Source organism: Quercus suber, unplaced genomic scaffold, assembly GCF_002906115.3.
Source record: "Quercus suber isolate HL8 unplaced genomic scaffold, Cork oak 2.0 scaffold_81, whole genome shotgun sequence".
Taxonomy (NCBI): Eukaryota; Viridiplantae; Streptophyta; class Magnoliopsida; order Fagales; family Fagaceae; genus Quercus; species Quercus suber.
Genome location: NW_027069546.1, coordinates 1121082 through 1138462, shown reverse-complemented (window position 1 = coordinate 1138462; position 17381 = coordinate 1121082). Strand labels below are relative to the sequence as shown.

Sequence of the window (17381 nt, the reverse complement as noted above, 5' to 3'; positions counted from 1 at the left end):
CTTCATTACTTGGTACAAATTAATATGGAGGGTCCTAAGCTTGGCGTAGCAGTTGAAAATTCAAACAACTTTAATTTCAATAGAAATTTGATTAAAGCAAATGTAGTGGTAATTGAAATATGCATTTGTATATGTGTTATTGTGCTTATTTGGCTGATAAATTTGATGGTTGCAATTTATTATTTACTTATAAATTCATTAGTTTTTCCCCTTTAATTTTCTACTATCAATTAATTTGTTAGTTTTTCTATATGCATCTTAACTTCTATATAAAGCCCTACCTGCCTCATTCTCATTCTCATTCTCCAAACCCGTCTCATTCTCATTCTCCACAACCAAAAATGAAAATGAATCTCCTTCTCTTGTTCCTAGCAGCTCTGGTGGTCAGAGCCAGTTCCCAACCACCAAACCCCTTACCTCTCCCTTACGACTACTACTCCTTGGTCTTCCAATGGGCAAAGTCGGTCTGCAACGGCAGGATTCCATGTACAAAACCAACTTTCCCTGCTTTCACCGTGCATGGCCTATGGCCTCAACGGTATCATTTTCCACCTCTTGATGACTGCGGACTATACCCCCAAAGTACACAATTTAATAATGCTTCGGTACTGTAATCTTCTGCTTCTTTTTATTTTTAGTTAAAGGGCAAATAATATTATACTGGAGTTCTACTTATTTGTTATTTTTTATTATTTTGGCAGATACCTGATGCTGTTAGGAATAATTTAATACTATATTGGCCAAACATGTACGGTCCAAATGAAGATTTTTGGGGGCATGAATATCAGAAACATGGGTCATGCGTGGATCCATTTTACTCAGATCAGTTAACATATTTTGTAACAGCTCTTAGCGTGGCGACTTCTACTGACTTGTATAGCATACTATCAGCAGCAGGTTCTTTATATTTTGTTTGTATAAAGATAATTTAATTCTTGCTAACATTTTTATAATTTATATATTTTACTGAATAAAAACTAACTTAAGTTTCCCGAAACCCTTTTATGTGGTAACCCAACCACTGTCGGAGCCGTTCGAACCACAATTCATGCATCAACTGGATTTTGGCCCACCGTGCAATGCAACAGGAACAGAACTGGAACTCTCCAATTGTTCCAAATATATCTTTGCTTCAACAAAATAACCAACGTGCCGATGGATTGCCCAGTGGTTCAGAAAGGGTGTATTAATCCAATTGACTACCCTCGGCCTTAGTGTCAACTGGAAAGAGTGAGACTAAGTATAAGAATAAATATCTCCTATATGAGGGATCCTACTTGTAATGTCTCTCTCTTTTTTTTATCTTTTTCAATTTTATCAGTGTAATGTCTCTTTTATATATGAATGAAATTATTAATTAGCGGTTAATTTTGGTTTTTTTTTTCTCCCCCACTAAAAATCCATATCAGTTTCTTGTCTTTTCACGTGTTGATCGGCTTTAATTTTTACATTATTCATATATCTCAAGTTATTTGAAAAACTCAACAATAAAGGGGACTTCAAAGTTTTTACCAATTGGCAGAGAAATTTTCCCTTTGACTATAGCTTGGTGGTCACCTTATTAATTTTATGTAAAAAGTGTAATTCCACATGAAGAATGGAGTATTTGACACGTCTAGTTTGAGAACTTAAGGGTTAATTTAAGAGAGACTTTTTAATGTTTAAAAATCAATTAAATAATTGTTATTTAAAATTTTATATCATAATTTTTCATCTCTCTCTCTCTCTCTCTCTCTCTAAAAGGTGGCCATAAAAGCTTTGTGTAAAATTTTTGAAGGAGGGGGGTCTTACGCCTCGATCTGCTAGGTAGCCTAAGTCTAGAGCCAACCTGGATTAATGATATACCATATATGGAAGACTGAGAACGTAGAAATGCATGGTCAACCAAATACAAGAGCTCCTAAAATGCCCCAATTTTTATTCTTTCGTAAATATCTCTAGTATTAAAAAAATTGACCCAATCAAGGATGCTCTAGCAATAATTTGGCAATATCAACATTTTCCAGTCTACTGAGAACTTGATCAGAATTCGGTATGTGAGATTGTTGAAATTAAAAGGAACAAACCAGGGAAAAAAATGTTATAAAAATTCTTGTCTTATATGTTGAATTTGGTTGTCTTGAACTAATTGTTTGTAAATTTTAGACTATAAAAAACGTGACTTGGAATTTTCTTATTCTTTTCTTTTCTAGGTGGCTGTACGTACTACGCAACAAAAGTATTGTAAATTAATTAATTAAATAAAATGAAAAATATTTCATGGCATATTGGCATGTGAGCCAATTGAAAGTCTAGTTTTGAAGTAGTACATCATGATCGATGACATATATAAATATCATATATATACATCATGCCAAGCAAGAACATAATATGATTGATGTCAACATTGTTTATTGACTATGGCATTACTTCTTAAACAAATTCTAAATTCTATTTTTAGTATAAATGTAACTTGCACATCGAAACAACCATTCAATTAAGAAAAGTACTAGCAACTCATCCATGATCACCAATTACAAAGTGTCAAAATCTATTAACAAATGGATCCTATTGATTTTAACTTAATGTAAAATGCGCATATGATTAAAGAATTAGTTTGCATTCCATTTTGATTTGAAATGCCCATGAAATAAATGACTAAACTTGGTCATATTTTGATTTAACAAGACACCTCAATTCAAAGGAACATGCATATTGTCACCAATTAGCCATTAACAATCTTTTGAACAAAATTTACTTTCACTATTAATATTTTAAATTTTACACATCCTAGTTAGAATCTATATGGTATTATTCTATGGTAATAATCGTTTATTACAACAGTTTTAATCTTAGCATTTTATTAATTTTTTTAAGAAGATAAAAATATGGTTATTATGGTTTTTAAAAATATAAATCAAATACAAAAAATAAAATAAAATAAAATAAAATTATATATTATCAAGTTTGGCCTACTCAGTCTACTCCATTCTATTTTTTTGCAAATCTAGAACCGGGACAAAAACCCAAGAATTTTAAAATTGAGGACCAATCATACCGACTCCATCAGAAAATCAAACCAAGCTTGATTTTTGGTCCAATCTAGTTGATTAGTTCGTCCTATATGGTTTTTTTTAACAATCCTAAGAAAAATGGTCACTCCTTGATTCTCACAAAAAATAAGAGTGGGATCAATAAAGTTAGTGACTAGCCTTCTTTATTTTGGGAGTATTGAAAACAACATTGTCCCAACTACTACTCTACCATATTAATCTCGTAATGCATCTCATAATTTTTAAAAGGAAAAAAATGCATTTGTCCCCTCTTTAGGTTTGAGAGGTAATTCACAAATTTTCTCATAATTTTGAAACCAAATAATGTCCTCTCCCATATTTTAGAAATAAGTAAATACTCTCATTTTATTACCCTCCATTAAACTTACTAGAATCTATTCATTTTAAGAATATTCCTTTGTGCAATGTATAAAAAGCCTAACTAATAACAAAATCCCAAAAATACTTCCATAAACAAACCCTAGTAAACACAATTGCACACGTAATTTTGAAGAATAAAAATTGCCACCCCTATTAGAGAGTTCCTATTCCCCAGTGATTCATGTATTGGTGGTGGGTTGGTTTTTACTGATCTAGTGGTGGTTCCTTGGATTTGATGGTTGTGAGATTAAGAAATTTGTTTCATTTTACATTTTTTTTCCATTTTCACATAGACAACCAAACACCGTAAAATGAAAATTTTTTCAGTAAAATATTTTACATTTGAAAATATTTTACTTCGAAACAAACATAGCATTAATAGCTTTTATACTAAACCTGTAACAAAAAATTAAAAATTAGCTTATTTTCAAAAAGTTAACTAGTTTGGCTAAATTTATAACAATAAAAAGACTAACACAAATGGCAAAAAACAATATGATAGATAACAAGTATTAATTCCATCAATCAAAATTTGTTAGGTTGTTAACCTGCCAAGTATTATAAATTTAGGATTATTCATTTCATCTTATTTCAAACATGAGTTTAGATGAGATCGAGATCTTCAACAAAGTAGCTCGCGTATTTAAGCTTGACTTATTTATAGTTGAACATGCTTAAATTTGTTCACGAATTAATTAATTAAATTATTCATTTTCATATAATAAATTCTAAGAGTCTATGACTAAAATGTTTGTAACTTTACAAAACTATTTTAATAATTAATAAATAAATCATAGTGGAAATTATATTATTTGAACTACTTAGATAAAATGATTTCTTTTATAAGTTTATAAAAATTAGATTCACCAATCTTTTATTGTTGAAATTTATATACAACTTTTCTTCAAAAGGAACTATTTATATTATGAATAAATTACAAATAATAATATGATATCTTATGAAAAGAACAAGCATATGAGAAGAATGCTGCTTAAATAAAGCACGCATATTCCTCATATTCAACTCTTGGCATATGATGTAGCTTTCTATTTTTTATTTTATTTTATAATTTGATACAAACACTTCCTCAAAACCATTAACATTTTCCTCTTTTATCACTTTATTTCCCCTTTGTTCTTGGTTGTGCTTTCAAATGGCGTGTTTAGGTGTTTTGAAAATGTGCATTTTGGTGGTTTTGCTTGCCACCTGTTTGATTTTTTTTTTTTAATAGACTAATTAATGATTCAAGTGCAAATTCCTTTTCTTTTCTTTCCTTTTTCCCTCTTTTAAAAATGATTTTGATGCTAAATATTTCTTGATTTTTGATAGACTATAAAATACTAGAGACATACAAGGATAGGAGGTTAAAAAGAAATACCTTGATTTGGTTGCTGGATCATGATTTGTGTGATGAGGTAGAATTACATTGTTTTTTGGGAGAGATGAGGCAGTATAAATTGAAAAAGTACTGTATTAGAAAATTTTTTGTCAAGAACTCTCTTTTTTCATGTATGCTATCTTAATCATAAAATTATTTTCCCTTTGCTTATGGCTGTTGGTTATTTCAATAAAAATAAGGATATAAAATACCAATCGAAAAACACATCACTTCCCAAGAAAAAAAAAATGACATCACTTGGAAACATTAACACTTTATTAGAAAAATATAGTAAACAATCATGATGTTGCTTGCAAACACTTATTGCTGAGATATAGATGAGTATTAAATCATTTTTATGAATTGCCTTGTTCCTCAAGATCATTTCCTCATTTGAGAGAAATTAGGCTCTCAACATAAGTAATCATCTGCATCGGTCGTCCATCAACTTGAAGATTAGTAATTTTTTGGGCCGAGGGATCATACAAGAGCAATTGCCCCTCATTATTTCTCAAAAACAAGCTTTCATTCTTCCAAAATCCTAGTGGCTTTTCAATTCCCATAAGAGGTCCAATAGTGAATAGCTTAGTCCAAGACTCCTTTACACCAAATTCAAGCAATGACCAAATATAAAAACAATTCTCCAATCGTTCTCTATCTTTACCAAAAGTAACTAGAGAAACCAATTCATTAAGCACAAAAAAAATTCTCCAAGTACCATTGGGATCCTCCAAATCACCATCTGGTAATGTTGTTGTTAGGAATACCTCATTGCTCATATCAAATGATAAAATGCCTGGAAAGAAATCAGGATCATCACCAATACTTGCACTCCAAGAAAACATCCCTTTCGTGTATGTCTTGTAATAACTATAGTCTATAAAATAACCGGGCGCAGAAGTACTAACTGTTCTCCATGAATCAGTACTTAAGCAATATACCTCAGCTGCATAAAAAAAATTTAAATCATAGAAATACAATTCAGGATCTGGGTCAGAGATTTCTAACAGGTTGACCACCTTGTAGTCATTAGTTTTGTAGTCGAAACCAAACCCAATATCTCTACTTAAGGCTCTACCTTGGGGGTAGGATATACCGGACTTGGGAACAACTTTTGTTTCATTTGTTGCTGGATTCCATAGAACAATATCTGTGTTTCCAGCATGAAGATCCAGACAAACGAGACCATTAATTGAGCTCACTATGTTAATTTCTAAATGCTTAGGAATACCAAAATACTGTGAAGGAACAGCTTGTGTTGACAATATTTCAAGAGATTCATATTGAAGCTTGGAGAAAACATGATCATTGGAAGATTTTTGGCGTTGGATAAGGAGGAAACGTGCATTCCTGTTCTTGTTAGAGGTGGTCTGGTTGTGGAGAAGGTGCTTATTGATGAAGTTTTGGCCATTAATGAGAGCATACCATGATTTACAGACACACTTGAATCGTAATAAAGACACCACCGGCAACCATAGCAAAATTTGTATAACCATAGCATACCATGATTTTTTTTTTTTTTTTTTTTTTTATAGACTAATTAATGATTCAAGTGCAAATTCCTTTCTTTTCTTTCCTTTTTCCCTCTTTTAAAAATGATTTTGATGCTAAATATTTCTTGATTTTTGATAGACCATAAAATACTAGAGACATGCAAGGATAGGAGGTTAAAAAGAAATACCTTGATTTGGTTGCTGGAACATGATTTGTGTGATGAGGTAGAATAATTACATTGTTTTTTGGGAGAGATGAGGTAATATAATTGGAAAAGTATTGTATTAGAAAAAATTCTGTCAAGATCTCTCTTTTTCATGTATCTTCTAATCATATAATATTTTCCCTTTGCTTTGGTGTTGGTTATTTCAATAAAATAAGGATAAAAATACAGTCAAAAAACACATCACTTCCCAAAAAAAAAAAAAAAAAAAGAAAGACATCCTTGGAACATTAACACTTATTAGAAAAATATGTAAAAATCATGCATGTTGCTTGCAAACACTTATTGCGAGATATAGATGAGTATTGAATCATTTTTATGAATTGCCTTGTTCCTCAATCATTTCCTCCTTTGAGAGAAATTAGGCTCTCAACATAAGTAATCATCTGCATCGGCCGTCCATCAATTGAAGATTAGTAATTTTTTGGGCGAGGGATCATACAAGAGCAATTGCCCTCATTATTTCTCAAAAACAAGCTTTCATTCTTCCAAAATCCTAGTGGCTTTTCAATCCCATAAGGGTCCAATAGTGAATAGCTTAGTCCAAGACTCCTTAAACCAAATTCAAGCAGTGACCAAATATAAAACAATTCTCCAATTGTTCTCTATCTTTACCAAAAGTAAATTTACATTGAACCCATTCTTGGTGTTCTTGCATAAAATGTATCTACAATAAGGTTCATTCTTCTTGATAATTGATTAATTTTGCATAATTATAGTACTATTAGAAAGCATTATCATACTTATTTGTGCTAATTCATGCATAAAAATACATATTTAATTTGATTTTGGAATAATGTTAAATAGTTAATTTTTTGCTTAAAATGAATTTTAATGTATGAATATGTCTTTCGTAGGAAAATGAAATTAAATGCAGCAGTTCCCCCTCCTAGGACATTAAAGTTAACATTACCGTATTCACGACAGCCACATTCTTTTTGAGTTGTATTTTGGTCTTTCACTCATATTTAGGATTGCATTATGGGTAGAAAAATATTGGAGGTTGCACATAATATGTACAAGTGTCTAATTATTTTCCTATATTCTCACTTTGGGGTTGGTTGGGGGACTTAAGTTATTTTATTTTTAATCTTAAATGAGACATAATGGAAAATCAAGATGTTATATCTAGAATCCAAAAGGATGTTCAACCCATAAGTTGATGGAATAGAATCTCAAGACATATTACGAAAATTTGGTCATGCTTTTCCAAAATCAGTTGCCCAAATGCCTTCATGATGATTTACACATTATCTACTTAATCATTCTTCAACATTTCTTCTTCATATAGCCCAAGCGTATTGGCTTACATAAAACATCAAAGTACAATATATACGACAACTTATTAGAAATTATCCAACAAGACATGAGCTTGGGGCCCAAACGCCACAATCAGAATAGTTTTGAAATTCAAATCTACTATAGCATGAATTCAGGTAATGCGATCCTTGAATAATATTATTTTAATAATACAAAAAGTTGATAATTAAGACAAGAGGCACTAGGAAATTTCCATATAGCGGGTCTTTCTCTTCCACCAATGTTGGCATTTATCTAATTGAATCTGAAACCATTGTAAAGTGCAACTTTGTAAACAAAGTGGGTAAAAAATAGCATGGCAAGAAAGAAAATACAAAGATTTGTTATGGTTCTATACTCCTAAGCATGTCCATTACATTGACATAGTCACCGAGGAGTCATGTGTATCTAAACGTTTCCCACTATACTGTATAACGTATATAATCAACACAATCACAATTAGAAATTGCAATTAATGGTTTTAGAATATATATATATACACACTCTCTCTCTCTCAAAGTCCACCATAATCTCAACTAATTAATAGATTACGCAACATCTGACAAAATACCTAAACTCTTGTGGTAATGAGTAATGCTACAACCACAAACTATTTTACAACATTTTTACGAAATATTGATGTGGTCAATTTTTTATTGGTTTTCATATAAGGACTAGCCAATGCCAATTTTACTGGTGTGTATATATATATATATAAATTCATAGATTTCAAAATTAGGCATGAATTTATTATCTATTAATTACTTAAATTGTTATGAGAATAACTTGAAAACTCCAAAGTAACGTATTCTACACATAAAGCAACCCAAAAGGATACAAAATCAATCAATTTAATGATTCTCAATACTTTTATCTAATTAATTTTATATGATCAATTCAGTTAAAAAATCAATATTACATTCCTATGTAGTTTGTAAAAATTATAATTTACACAATTTTCTCTAATATCCTAAGTAGGAACTCAAAAAAAATAAAAATAGATTTCTCACAAAAATTGAGTTTTGAATAATATAATTGATTTCTTTCATAGGAAAGAGAATTATCAATCAAGGGGTTTTTTTTCCCCCCCCGATAATTTGATAGTTGAGGGTGGAGGGATTTGAATCCTAGATGTCTTTGTTAAAAATATCAAGAGGTAACAACTTGTTGAGGTCCTCCAACACTCGAACACTCTTCTTTTTATGGTTATGCATGGATCATTTTTTGTGCCCAACTTAAAATCTTGTCGAATGATTTGAACACCCGACCTCAACGACTTTTGATTAATTTTCATCTAAATTTGTTTCACACTTCTCATCCATCTATCTTAGTTTTAGTCCCTCCATTATGCATTAATCATATATATATATATGTTAAACGAGCGTGTCCACATCTTTTTTGAGTATTTGACTATTCCATTAGGTGTATGCAATGCTCCCATCCCACATGCACTAGATTATTACAAGGAGAAATCTCATTGGGGTGTCCCCAAGATGTTGGCAAGAAGTTTCGAACCCAGAATCTCATAGATATCATGAGACCTTAGGAACCACTAAGCTAACCTCTTGGGGTTACATTAATGATATTTCAACCTAGATAAAGTTTGGCAACAAATATGGTTATAGCCTAAGACTATAATTCCACTTAATATCTTTTTATTAAATGTAAATTTTGACAAATTCAACATTGGATTACATTTTCTTCTTGTATCCTATATGTTTGCGAAATTTTCAAAAGATCAAAGATCAATAAATTTGTCATCAATGAAATGTTCAAATTTCAAGATTTTATAATATAAAATTATAAATAAAAAAGAAGTTTATTGATCAAATAGTATGAATTTTACATATGTGTTAAGAATATAAAGAATATGCAATTCTACGGATATAGTTTCAAAATATGTAGCTATGTTCATATTTTTGGTGAAATTGTAATCTTAGGCTACAACTAAATTTGTAGCCAAATTTTGTCCTTTCAACCCAATCAATTTAAAGATATGGACTGAAATTGCATGAGATTACAAAACTGGCTCTGGCATGTCAACAACGACTTCAATTCAATCACGTAAGATTCGCGCGGTGTAGAATTTGTTGGTTTCTTATGCAACGTAACAAGGATGAGATCCATAATTTTATCGGTTTATTTTGCATTTGGCCAAAACTCAAAAGTAAGTAATCAGCTAAAGAAATAATTAAAGCAAACCCTTAATACTCGCTTTCTTTATCAATTTTAGTAATTAAGTCATTAGCTCTTCTTATTAAAAATAGAAAAATAAAAAAACAACATTAACTCTCTACTCTCTATCATCATCTTCATCCTCTCTCCCCCTCTCAAATGGCCTCGTGTTCTATGTACTTTCACCCTCAACAATAGAAATTAGGGACAAGTTCAGGAACAAATGAAAGTTTTTTTTTTTTTTTTTTTTTTTTTTATATATATAATATAAACAATTCAAATAAAACAAATAAAATAATTGAGATACATTGGCTTAAAACTATTTCTAGTCTAGATATTTAGAACTACTACAAATCAACTCAATACAAAAAGCCGCCCCCTTATCTTACTGGAAGAATTGTTTGTTTGGACTTATTGCTGAGAATGGTATAGTGCCTGTGACAATCACGATGGCCTTTTTTTTTGTCTGAATAACAAACGTGGTTAATAAGTCTACGGCACATTTTCGTTCTCATTCAAGAAAATATATATGGGTTATGTAAATAAATCATTTTTTAAAAAGTTTTGACATCAGACAAATATTAAAAAAAAAAAATCAGAACAATTACTTTTTTCTTTTTTCATAAATTTTTTTAAATATACTTCCTAGACCAATGAACTTAGTGCATCCGTTTATATATATAGATAGGACAAAGTTTAACAATAAAATTGGTTGTAGTTTTAGACTATAACCTTACTCAATAAAATAAACATTACTACCTATTTTGAAAATCTAATCATTGAATTGCATGTTTTTTTCTCTTTTAATACATATATCAAATTCTGCGTTAATAAGATATTATATACTATATGATCTATAAGTTTATATTTAATGCATAATTTTATACTACAAAAACTTACAATTTAAATAATTTATTGATAACATAGCTATTAATCTTTAATTTTTTTTGAAATTTTGCAAGCACGGAAAATATAAAATGAAGATGTCATCTAATGGTGAATTTGTCAAAATTTACCTTTAATAAAAAGATTGAGTAAAGTTGTAATTTAATAAACTCTCTCTCTCTCTCTCTCTCTCTCATTTAAACAAAACAAATATCGAAATGGATAATTTTCAGCCCCATTTTTTTTGGCCTTTGACCACTGTGGTATATGGATATATATTACATGATTCCCATTTCCGTTCTAAATAATAAGTTAAAGAAAAGAAGATGAGAAAGTGGTAATGATGATAATCACACAGATAGATTTTTTTTCAACAGGTAATGATAATAATTACACTTTTTTCAACAGGTAATGATAATAATTACACAGATAAATTTTTTTCGACAAGTTGATTATGATGCTCATGGAAAAGGGAAAAAGTGATAGAACCTTGATCTATGACCACCCAATCAAGATCAGTGTCAATTTATTGAGAGCCAGTAATGATAAAGTCATGGCTGGAAAACTTGGGTCTTTTCTAGTTGGCTTAAGTCTTCTCCTTAACCGTGTTAAACAAAAAAGAGTATCTAGTGGAAAACGAAAAAATAAAAAGCAAAAAGCAAGACCAAGACCAAGAACAAGAACTGAAAAAGAAAACCAAAATCACAAACCAATCTGGAAATAACTCGCATGTCTCCATAATAAATAATTTGTTCTGAATTGAGGTAATATTTTATGGTAAATATAAATTTTTGAGGTAATGTTTTATAGTAAATAGAGAATTTTTTTTTTTTTTGGTGTGTGTGTATATAATATATAATATAAAATAGCGATAAACCCGAAATGGTATACCGGTATTAATTGGTACCAAAATATATCATCTCGCTAGTTAAACCGATACAACTTTTAGTACGAAATTAACTCCATTGTTCTTAAGTGGTGCATCAATTTTCACATACTTACGCTACTAGTTAATAGGCAAAATAAATGCAAATTGGATAGACTGACTCAAGGAAACTACCCACTAAAGTTGAAGCTTCATGAGCTTTAAATAATATTAATGGTCCAATACTATTAATTACGTTTACCAAAAAAAAATACTATTAATTACAATATACTATATATATCTTTCCCTATCTTTAAAATGCAGGAAATAAAATTGCAATGTTGTATATATGATACAATTTATAGTATGTAAAACAATCCCAAGGATTATGAACGTGTGCGTGTCTCATACGGCTTTTGACAGGTTCGTCCCCAGAAGTGAACAAGAATTCACTTTATAGGTGAATTAATAAATATTATAAAAAAAAAGAGCAACTTTCACACCAAGAAATTAAATAAGAGGAACGTATACCCCACATGCACAAAATGAAGCTTCATTGTAAATGTCATTTTCTAATCTTCTCTCTATNTTCGTACTAAAAGTTGTATCGGTTTAACTAGCGAGATGATATATTTTGGTACCAATTAATACCGGTATACCATTTCGGGTTTATCGCTATTTTATATTATATATATATATACACACACACCAAAAAAAAAAAAAAATTCTCTATTTACTATAAAACATTACCTCAAAAATTTATATTTACCATAAAATATTACCTCAATTCAGAACAAATTATTTATAATTATAAACTTTATCATTACCTAAAAGAAAAAAAAAACAATTTAAAAAACACAAGGGTTGATTATTCATTGCATATATATATATATATATATATATATAAATAATTAAGTTAATACAAGTTACTTCACAAGTACCGCATCAAGTGTTAAAACTCGATGGTGCATAGTAAATGCACATGATCCATCTGATGCCTTGAAGAAAAACAAAAAGTAAGCTCTGTTGAGGTGCATGTCCCAATACGTTCACCCTTTTGACCGAAAAATAAAAACTTGTCTCATTTTAAAATAAAATGGGACTGTCTTTCAAGGATGTAGAGAAAATAGGGAGTTTGCTCGCTGAAATGAAAACAAGAAGAGAAAGGGTAGTCCACATGAACCGTCTAGTCGGTTGAAAGGAGGAAGGAGATAAAGATATGTAACTATGTAAGTACCAAAAATACTCGAAAAAAAATAAATAATAAATAAATAAAATAATAAATAAAAAACTCATTCATCTTGTACCGGTGAGCAATAATTTTGCGGGCGAAACACACCAAAATTCGTTAGAATTGCCGAAATACCTTGGTATTTTGGGCGGTACGAATCAGTAGTGTTTTTGTACTGTTTGACCTGTCGGAATGGTAAGTTCTGGCCGTACTGGTCAGTACGGTACAGAATTGTCTTCCCTGCTTAAGAAGAAGTCATCTATTAATTTTGTTATCACTACATTCTCTTACTGTGATGGTCACTTCACAAATATAAGTGCTTGTAGGGTGCGAGTGGCAAAAGCCGAAATTCAAGTCTTCAAGAGAGAGCTTCATACACATATATAGTTAGATTAGGCTAGAGTTGAATTTCTATCTTGTAAAAAAAAAATATATATATATATATATATATTAATTTTGTTAAAATGTGATGAACTTGAGAAAATTAACAATCAGAGAAATTAACCTTTTTATTCTATCATTAATTTCCCATAACTTAAATTTGGAAGGAAGAAAAAAAAAAAGTCGTTTGCTATTGATACACGTGGATATATAGGCCTTCAATGGCCATTTCGAAGGGGAATATGGGGCCCTATTGAAACCAAGTTTTTTTCCTTATAAGCTACAAGAAGAAAAGGAAAAAGAAAACAATAAATTAAATGTCTGCAATTCTGCCCTGGCTAAGGCTGCGTTTGTTTTGGGTGAAAAGCATTTCTGGAAATACTTTTTTGTAATTACGGGTGTTTGGTTGCACCTGAAAAATCAATTTTCCGGAAATTGATTTCCATTGACTATCGGTCAGAGGTGAAAACCAATTCAATTCCTATTTTCACTTCAAATCCTATTTTTCGGAAAACTGAGAAACAAAGAGCACGAAGAGGGAGAGGGAGAAAGAAAGAGAGAGCCCAGCGCCATCGCCGATCCAAGCCCAACGCCCATCGCCGACGGCCACGAACCCACGAACCGCCGATCCAAGCCGAGAGACCATCGTCGGTGACCATGAACCCAGTCCCCATCGCCACACCGTAACGAGCAGATCCAGTCGCACCTTCGATCGCACCGCGTCGCGCCGTCGATCGTCGATCTCCTTTGAACCCAGCGCTCTTCGCACCGGCGAGTCGCACCGTGCCATGCCATGTTGTCGATCGTCGATCGTCGATCGTCGTCTTCCTCGATTGCTTCCTCTTCCTCGATCTCTCCGTCTTTTTTTTTTAAGTTTGATTGTTGTTGTTGTTTTTCTTTTGATGAACTGATTGTTGTTGTTGTTGTTGTTGTTGTGGTTGTTGTGTTGTTGTTGCCGGAATTTGTTGTTGTTGTTATGTTGTTGTTGCCGGAATTTGTTGCCGAAAATTGTGAAAAAATTGTAGGAAAATAGCATTTTCTTAATAGAACCAAACACATGAAAATATTTTTCACAACAATTTTCATAATATAACCAAATACTTGAAAATATTTTCCTTTTCCGAAAAATAGCATTTTCGGAAAATAAGTATTTTCTGAAAAATATTCTACGGGAACCAAATGGACCCTAAGGTGCAATTTGTGCTTTTTAAAAAAAAAAAAAAATCAAATTATAATATTCTTCATCCAATAATTTTATGCTACTTATAAATTACTATTCTTTGGGACCTGTCATCCCTCAACATGTTCTTTATCAAAGTGGCGACTCTTTACTCTTGTCCATTGCAGCTTTTAAAATTGGTCTAATATATCCAATTGGAATCTCTATCACTTTGGCTTTCTGTTTAAAATTTGCATCTACGGGTCCGTTTGGTTGTCGTAAAATATTTTCCGGAAAATACTTATTTTCCAGAAATGCTATTTTCCGAAAAAGGAAAATATTTTTAAGTGTTTGGTTGTATTAGGAAAATTGTTGTGGAAAATATTTTTATGTGTTTGGTTCTATTAGGAAAATGCTATTTTCCTACCATTTTTTCACAATTTCCGGCAACAAATTCCGGCAACAACAACAATACAGCAGCAGCAAATTCCGGCAACAACAACAATACAGCAGCAGCAAATTCCAGAACAACAACACAACAACAACAACACAACAACCACAACAACAACAACAATCAGTTCATCAAAAAAAAAAAACAACAACAATGCAAATTAAGAGAAGGTGCGGCTATGATAAGGATTCCGGGGATTTATCTGGGTCTGGAAAAATGTAGCGAAAACCATGAGGACTGTAATGGGTTAAATAAGAATCTTGAATAACTTAGATGAAGGGTCGTTTGGTGTCGTAAAATTTTTCCGGAAAATAAGTATTTTCGGAAATGCTATTTTTCGAAAAAGAAAATATTTTTAAGTGTTTGGTTGTATTAGAAATTGTTGTGGAAATATTTTTATGTGTTTGGTTCTATTAGGAAAATGCTATTTTCCTACCATTTTTTCACAATTTCCGGCAACAAATTCCGGCAACAACAACAAGCAGCAGCAGCAAATTCCAGAACAACAACACAACAACAACACAACAACAACCACAAACAACAGCAATCAGTTCATCAAAAAAAAAAAAACAACAACAATAACACAAAACCCACGGACAATCCACCATACACACCACCGCAACGGAAAAAAAAAAAAAAAAACAGAGGAGGACGACGAGATCGAGAGGGCGGCGCGATCGAGAGGGCGGCGGATCGAGACGACGACGAGATCGGAGATGATGATCTGACCCAGAGGAGGACGGCGTGATCTCGGCGCGATCTCGCAGGCACGATCTTGGCGCGATCGAGAGGGCGGTGCGATCGAGAGGGCTGCGCGATCGGTGACGAAGGAGGCGACGAGATCGGAGACGAAGTAGGCGACGAGATCAAGGACGAAGGAGCGACGGCGACGAGGATGGCGATCTGACCGGCGAGGACGTGCTTCAGGTGGAGTGCGCCTGGGCTCACCGTTTCTTCCTTCCTCTCTCCCTCTCTCTTCGTGCTCTGTTTCTAATTTTCCGGAAAATTAGATTTGAAGTGAAAATGAAAGGCGAAATCGTTTTCAGCCTTGACCACGGGTCAACGGAAATTAATTTCCGGAAAATGCGTTTTCCGTGCGCAACCAAACATCCGGAAATGGTGAAAAGCATTTCCGGAAATGCTTTTCACCCGATTCAAACGCAGCCGAAGATAAGGACTTAATTGGGTCGGACCTTGAATAACATGTAAGTTAACGGCTGAAATTAACAGCAATTTAACGGAGGATTTAATTAAAAAAAAATGAAACTTAGAGGATTGAATTGATAAAATTTAAACTTATAAGACTAAACCAAAAAAATGGTGAAACTTAAAAGGGTAAATTTTGCATTTTAGCCAAAAGGTAATTTCAGTAATGCATTCAAATTATAATGGTAACAACTTACCCTTAGGACTTGTTGTGAAAGTAGAGATCTCAAGTAATAATGGGTTATAATTAAAAAAAACAAAAAGATATTGGCTAACGGTTAAATGAATAAGTAGACTTGTTATTAAGATGTAAACAATAATAAATTAGTTCTCAATAATATTTTATTATCCATTTCAATGTAACACTGATTTTCAGCGATAAATAGTAGTGAATATATTACCACAAGGTGAGTTGAGCTGGATAATGGACGAAATATCTCCTCATGCCTTAAATGCAGGGGGAAGACGGGGGTTTTGGTTCAAGCTCAAGGAAGGAGTGAAGTTTTTATTTAATATTTCTAACCAATGCAAAAATAAATAAATAAATGCATTTTAAAAAAAAAAAAATTCATTAGTTACAATAGGAGAAAGATGATTTAAATTATGAAAGTATTTATTGAAAATGACACAATGTCTTTGTTGGAAATGCCACAAGATGAAACGCATTAAAAGTTCTTTTTCAATCTTTGCACATTAGGGTAATATGGTTGTAACCGTCTATTCTTTTTTGGATTCGATTGAGGATATGTTCTCATGCATCGAGAAATGTATTGCCCATGATGTTTTAAGTAGGCAGCAGTAGTTCACAACCAATAAAATTCAAAATAATTAATGTAACGGTGAAAAAAGTAGTTGGTCAACAAATGAAAATAAATAAAGATTTTACTGCTTACTATCACAATAAATTTGTTTAGAGATGGAAAGTCAAATCTGATTATGATATCCAGTGCACGAACTCAGAATGTTTACGTCATATAGAATTGAATAAGAAAGGGTGCCTCTTTTATTAATTCACAGTTTAAAAATTGGTTAAGAAAAAATACAAGTGTTGAACCTTGGGTCTACTCCAAGATTGAGTTTACAAATTGATAGATTCTTTTTTTCTTTCTTTTTTTATCCTCCCCCTGCATCTGGATCTTCCTCTTGCTTTTATATCCAGCTACAACTTATCTGGATCTTACACTTGGAGGGTTTACGGAATACATAAAGATATTTATTTTT

At 31.8% G+C, this 17381-nt stretch overlaps 2 protein-coding genes across 2 annotated transcripts; one reads left to right on the top strand and one right to left on the bottom strand.

Moving 5' to 3' along the window:
• The first annotated feature begins 347 nt into the window (after positions 1–347).
• Positions 348–932, top strand: LOC111992571 (uncharacterized). Its single transcript, XM_024024448.2, has 2 exons — positions 348–605; positions 702–932. Exons 1-2 carry the CDS (start codon positions 348–350, stop codon positions 930–932), a joined length of 489 nt encoding a protein of 162 aa, XP_023880216.2.
• Positions 933–5047: 4115 nt separating this feature from the next.
• On the bottom strand, positions 5048–6298 carry LOC136067667 (F-box protein CPR1-like). The gene has a single exon (XM_065773847.1). It carries the CDS (start codon positions 6285–6287, stop codon positions 5181–5183), a length of 1107 nt encoding a protein of 368 aa, XP_065629919.1. The 5' UTR covers positions 6288–6298; the 3' UTR covers positions 5048–5180.
• Between the last annotated feature and the right edge of the window lie 11083 nt (positions 6299–17381).